This window comes from Chelonia mydas, chromosome 5, assembly GCF_015237465.2.
Source record: "Chelonia mydas isolate rCheMyd1 chromosome 5, rCheMyd1.pri.v2, whole genome shotgun sequence".
NCBI lineage: Eukaryota > Metazoa > Chordata > Testudines > Cheloniidae > Chelonia > Chelonia mydas.
The window spans coordinates 65,389,299-65,396,240 of record NC_051245.2 but is presented as its reverse complement, the minus strand read 5'-3'; the positions used below and the strand labels follow the sequence as shown (position 1 = coordinate 65,396,240).

The 6,942-nt window shown below is 44.3% G+C and overlaps 1 protein-coding gene across 1 annotated transcript; it reads left to right on the top strand.

Annotated features, from left to right (window-relative positions):
- Positions 1–786: 786 nt before the first annotated feature.
- Positions 787–3,055, top strand: LOC102945101 (uncharacterized protein K02A2.6; the record flags this gene model as incomplete). Its single annotated transcript, XM_027822025.3, is given in 2 exon segments — positions 787–824; positions 826–3,055. Coding segments are annotated over 2 exon segments (2,268 nt in total), but the record flags the coding sequence as incomplete, so codon positions are not given.
- Positions 3,056–6,942: the final 3,887 nt, after the last annotated feature.

The following is a 6,942-nucleotide window of genomic DNA, read 5'->3' as shown; positions in this document are numbered from 1 at the left end:
ATTGACAGAGGCTCAGCTTACCTTACAGAAGGCTGTTGATATTGCAGTCTCCATGGAACTGGCTACAAAGGAGGCACAATACATCGGTGCATTCCCTAGGGTGCATAAGGTGTCACAAGAACCTATCCACAAAACTGTGCGGAGTCAGGAATGTTACCGCTGTGGTAAGCCAGGTCACCATGCATCAGAATGCTGGTGTAAGGACTGGTGTGTCGACACTGTGGCAAAAAAGGACACATTGAGTGTGCCTGTAAACAAAAGAAAAAGAGGCCTATAGTCTGGCCAACCAAAAAAGGAAATCTGCATATCCTAGAGCGGACCCAGGATGACCAAGGAGACACCTCATCACAAGAAGAAGTGCCACTGCACATTTTGTCTTTGGCAGTGGGCTCACATGAATACTAGGTAACCCCGTTTTTGGATAGCAAACCTATACACATGGAACTGGACACCAGTGCAGCTGTCTCGCTAGTCTCCGAGACTGTGTGTAAAGGAAAGCTACATCATCTTCCGCTTCAGGCAATGAAGACATGCACGGCAGAAGCTGTGCCCATGTTGGGCACTATTGGTGTTAAGGTGGAGCTCAGTGGACAGGCTGCTAAATTGCCACTGTTTGTGGTGAGCAGTAATTACCCAGCCTTTATGGGTAGGTCTTGGCTTAGGAAGATCCAGCTGAACTGGGCAGAACTGCACCGAATGACTAAAGAAGAAACTGGCCTGACCGCTATACAAAGTAAACATACTGCTGTTTTTGGAGAGGATCTGGGAAGTATGAAGGGAATCACTGTGACATTGAACATTAAACCTGACAGTCAACCAAAATATCAAAGCCAGAACTGTGCCATATGCCATCAGGCCGAAAGTTGAAGCGGACCTGGAGCGCCTGGTCACAAATGGAGTCCTAGTACCAGTTACCCATAGCCCATGGGCAATGCCTATCATTCAGATAGTGAAGAAAGATGGCTCCCTATGAATTTGTGGTGATTTTAAAGTCACTGTCAACCCAGTGTTGTGTGCAGAGCAATACCCGCTTCCCCGCATCAATGACCTCTTTGCGGGCCTGGCTGGGGGACAAAAGTTCAGTAAGATTGATCTGAGTCAAATGTATTTACAGATGCATGTCGATGAAAAGTCCCAAGAGCTGTTGACTATTGTGACGCATAAAGGTCTTTATCAATACTGTCGCCTACCCTTTGGAATAACGTCTGCTCCCGCCTTGTTCCAGAGGGCTATGGACCAGATCTTGTGTGGCTTGCCAGGAGTTCAGTGCTATCTGGACGACATCCTGGTCACTGGAAGGAATGAGGAGGATCACCTAAAGAATTTAGAGGCTACCCTACAAAGACTGGAAGAGTACGGCCTACGGGTCCGTAAAGACAAGTGTGAATTCTTCCAGCCCTCTGTTGAATATTTGGGACACATCATTGATGCTACGAGTCTTCATAAGGGCACTGCAAAAGTTAAGGTTATTGTAGAGGCTCCCCCTCCTCGAAATGTTAGCCAGCTTCACTCGTTTCTAGGACTATTGAACTATTATGGAAAGTTCATCTCTCAGTTAGCCACACTACTAAAACCACTTCACGAACTCCTTGGTCAGAACAAGGCCTGGAAGTATACTGAAGCCTGTGATGTTGCATTTAACAAAGCTAAGAATGCATTGCTAAATTCTGACGTTCTGATGCACTTTGATCCATCCTTACCTCTACAGTTGGCCTGCGATGCCTCCCCTTATGGAGTGGGAGCGGCCATTATGCCTTTGGGAGAAGAGAGACCTATTGCTTTTGCTTCACGCACTCTAAGCAAAGCAGAAACTAACTATACCCAAATCAAAAGTGAGGCATTCGGAATCGGTTTTGGAATTCGGAAGTTTCATCAGTACCTGTTTGGACAGAAGTTTACTCTTCTCACAGATCATCGACCTCTGACTTCAATATTTGGACCCCACACAGGCATTCCCCCATTAGCTGCTAGTCGTATGCAACGTTGGGCATTGTTGCTTTCCATGCACACATATGAAATCAAATATCGGAAATATTCTCTGCACGTCAATGAGGATGGTCTCTCAAGGTTGTCTTTGCCAGTCAAACATCAAGATATTGTCCAGAAGGAATTTTTTTACTTTGAACAGGTGGAGAATACATCCATCACCACTACTCAGGTAAAGAAGGCAACTCGCATTGACCCAGTATTATCCCAAGTTATGGACCTGGTGATGCATGGAAAATCTCGACGAATCTCTCCGGTCTCACCCAACCTTGTTACCTACATGTCCAGTAGGACGGAGTTGTCGATCCAATCTGGTTGTTTGTTGTGGAGAAGACGTGTCATTATCCTACCACCACTGAGATCACAGATGTTAGAACAGCTACATTCAGGTCACTGTGGAATAGTGAACATGAAAGAAATTACACGAAGCTATTTTTGGTGGCCTAGATTGGACTGTGCTATTGAAGAGAAGGCAAGAGCTTGTATGTCATGTCAGGGTGTGAGGAATGCACCCCAGTGGGCACCCCTACACCCATGGGACTGGCCTGAAAACCCATGGCAACGTATTCACATAGACTTCACTGGCCCACTTGAAGGAAGCATGCTCTTGGTGGTGGTAGATGCCTATTCTAAATGGCCAGAAGTCTCTATAATGCAGTCCACTACTGCAGAGAGTACTATCCAAAAACTGTGGGGACTCTTTAGTCGTTTTGGTCTGCCAGAACAACTTGTGAGTGACTACGGACCGCCGTTCATCTCTCAGGAGTTTCAAAATTTTATGAAGGCAAATGGGATACACCACATCACTTCAGCACCCTATTATCAATCCACCAGTGGATTAGCTGAAAGATTTGTGCAGACAATGAAACAAGCTTTGAAATTGGCAAGGGGACAACACTCCATTCAAAAGCATCTGGACACCTTCTTACTATCCTACAGAAACACACCTTATGCTATGATCAAGGCATCCCCAGCCTTTCTAATGATGAAACAACAGCTGAGCACTTGCTTTGATCTGTTGAAACCTTCTGAACCCCAACAAATTGTGCAACGTCATCAGCAAGATTAAGTCATCAGGCATGCACCCAGAGCAAAAGACTGAACCTTTAGCCCGGGACAGCTGGTTTTGGCTCGGAATTATACTTCTGGAGCTAAATGGGTGCCTGCCACTGTCATAGTGCAAACAAGACCTGTTTTCTACACAGTCCGGACTGCAGAGGATCTCACCTAGCGGTGACAGGTAGATCAGCTGTTGCCAGATCATACCAGTCCTCAGGACACATCTTCAGTTGAGTTGCCTGACTTCACCGTTTCCGGTGACACATCGAATCAAGAATTACCTGTTCCTGACTTTCCCCCTCCATTACTGCCGGCAGCTGAGATACCCCCCTGCCTGGAATAAGCTGATACCACATCCTCACCCATTCACACTACAAACCCTGGGCCCATTGTCAGGCCTGCGCCCAAGACACTTTTGGGTGCAATAACACCAGAAGTCCGCCGTAATCCACCTAGAGATGGAAGGCCTCCTCAATGGCTGGATCTTTAGCTAGGGTGAACCCACGGATACGGGGCAAAATAATCCCCGGGGTCTAGCTGGCAATGGAGGCAGTCTGCCCTCCTTCTCTAGTTTAGCGTTTGTTTTATTTAGGGGATGTTCTTATTAAGGGGGGAGGAATATGTTGTGTATTTGGTAGTCGTGGTAATAGAATCTTGTTGTTCCTATGGCAACTGAGTTAGATTATTAAGGGATAGACCAGCCAGTTTTGGCTAGTTTGGTCAGTTCAGTGTGTGGCAATAAACGGCTGCTTTTAAGGTTTACAGTTCTCTGTGTCTCAAGTGATTTCTTCTTAAAACTGCTGCCCCCAAGGATACAACAACTTCCATATTTGAAACCTTCTATTACTTTTGATCCAAAACAAAAAAAAATGGTTTGTTTCCTAAAAAGAAAAGGAGTACTTGTGGCACCTTAGAGACTAACAAATTTATTGGAGCATAAGTTTTCATGAGCTACAGCTCACTTCATTGGATTACCAGCAGGAGACGGGGGGGGGGGAATAAACCTTTTGTAGTGATAATCAAGGTAGGCCATTTCCAGCAGTGACAAGAACGTCTGATGAACAGTGGTGGTGGGGGGGGGGGTAAACATGGGGAAATAGTTTTACTTTGTGTAATGACCCATCCACTCCCAGTCTCTATTCAAGCCTAAGTTAATTGTATCCAGTTTGCAAATTAATTCCAATTCAGCAGTCTCTCGTTGGAGTCTGTTCCTGAAGTTTTTTTTGTTGAAGTAGTGCCACTTTTAGGTCTGTAATTGAGTGACCAGAGAGATTGAAGTGTTCTCCAACTGGTTTTTGAATGTTATAATTCTTGACGTCTGATTTGTGTCCATTTATTCTTTTACATAGAGACTGTCCAGTTTGCCCAATGTACATGGCAGAGGGGCATTGCTGGCACATGATGGCATATATCACATTGGTAGATGTGCAGGTGAACGAGCCTCTGATAGTGTGGCTGATGTGATTAGGCCCTATGATGGTGTCCCCTGAATAGATATGTGGACACAGTTGGCACCGGGCTTTGTTGCAAGGATAGGGTACTGGGTTAGTGGCTCTGTTGTGTGGTGTGTGGTTGCTGGTGAGTATTTGCTTCAGGTTGGGGGGCTGACTGTAAGCAAGGACTGGCCTATCTCCCAAGATCTGTGAGAGTGATGGGTCGTCCTTCAGGACAGGTTGTAGATCCTTGATGATGCGTTGCAGAAGTTTTAGTTGGGGGCTGAAGGTGATGGCTAGTGGTGTTCTGTTATTTTCTTTGTTGGGCCTGTCCTGTAGTAGGTGACTTCTGGGTACTCTTCTGGCTCTGTCAGTCTGTTTCTTCACTTCAGCAGGTGGGTATTGTAGTTGTAAGAATGCTTGATAGAGATCTTGTAGGTGTTTGTCTCTGTCTGAGGGGTTGGAGCAAATGCAGTTGTATCATACAGCTTGACTGTAGACAATGGATTGTGTGGTGTGGTCTGGATGAAAACTGGAGGCATGTCGGTAGGAATAGCGGTCAGTAGGTTTCCGGTATAGGGTCATCTTCATTAGGTTAATCATACATATCATGTGACTGTTTTGCTGTTGGGACGTGTAATGCGTTTATGCTATTTCAACTTATTCAGGACTTCCCTTACCTAACCAACTACTCATTGCCCAGTTCTAGGTTGCTCTTGTCATAGTACTGACATTTTGCACATATAAAGAGTTGATTCTTCAAATTTATTCATTATTTAAAATATTCACTCACTAGTTAGAAGAAGAAAATGTTCAGCAAAAAGGTTGTTGACACATGCACCAAAAGTTTTAAATGTGAGTACCAAAGACACTCAGATACTATAATATGAGAAACATAAATACCTGGATAGACCCTACTTAGACACCTATATAAAAGTGATCTAACTTTCAGTGATGCTGAGCAGCTGTATATTCCCAAATCAGTAGAAGTTGCTGGTTCTTGGCACTTGAAAATCAGAGCTCTGCAGTTTCCTAAATATGGATTTGCTTGCTAATTGAAAGGGTTTTTTGAAAAATGAGGCATAGTTTTTTTCCTAATCCTTGATTAAATGATTGAAAATTTCTGAACATATGTAATGAATGAATAATTAATACTGAAAAATGCTATAATGCACTTCCAAAAACACTCATTTGGCTAAAATTCATGAACTCCCAGAACTTCTGAATGTATTCATAAGTAACTAGCTATTGTCCAATAAACTACAAACATGAAATATAACAAAGTGAACTGGATGCTCTTGCTAGTTAATATATATATATATTTAAATTATGTGACCAAAGACAAAATCTTCAAAAGTGTCTAAGTGACTGAGGCTCATAAGTGCCTAAGCCACTTTTGAAAATAACACCTAGGCTCCTAAGTCTATTTTAGCCCAGATCTAACTGATCAGGACACACAAGTGAATGACAGACAGACACAGGGATTAATTTAAGCAGCAAGCTCCAACTTTATTAATTTAACAACAGGGAGGGTTGCTATCTACCTACACCTCTCATCTATGGGGGATTTAATTGGGTCCAGTTTGGGGTTACTTGGCTCCCACTATATAACCAATAACTGGAGCAAACCCTCTTCAGCCTACCCGTAGGATTCAGCTCACATCTGAATCCTCTAACTCTCCCCGTACAAGGAGGATATAAGATACAATAAGAGGGGGACCTCAGTCGATGAAGAATTCAGTTCTCCCCTTCTCCTTACAGAAAAATGTCTAGCAGCCATATCCCAGGTTTCATTTGCCTCTGGGAGCTAGTCCTTTTAGCACTTATCCTCACAGAACGCTAAACTCAAATTATAATGGACTATACATGCCTTTATTATTTCATAACAGTAAAAGTCCTGTTCTTACAGCTTTTAATCTGATCTGTGTCTCCACAATGCTATAAGAAGGCAACCCCCCCCCCCCCCCCCGCCAGGTAGTTTGCCCCGATTGGAAAAAAATATACTTCCTGGTCCCCAGGTGATCAATTAGACCCACAGTCCGCTGGAAACCAGCTTTACATCTATCTATAGAGAGGGAGTGTAGGACAGCAATAGCAGCAAAATGACCTCATGATGCCTGGCAAGCCTTTAAATTGATGGGGGTGGGGAATGTGAGACCCAATCAGCACCTCCCAGCTGGCCAGTGGGAAGCAGTAAAGATACACTCCCACATGCACTTGGAGGCACAAGGAGGGGCTCTGTTCTAGCACGTCTGGCCATCAGTTTTCCCTTCCTCCTCTCAGGAAGTGGCCATCTTCCTGTGGGTCTGAACAACTCCCGCTCATCCTCCTCCTTATTGAAATGAGATGGAGCATTCTTTGGGAAGATGCCAATCACATCATACAACACCATGCTCATCTCCTGACCTTCCTCCTTTCCCCCCTATCAAAAATTATTTTAAAGAGAATATTTCTGTAAGGAAAA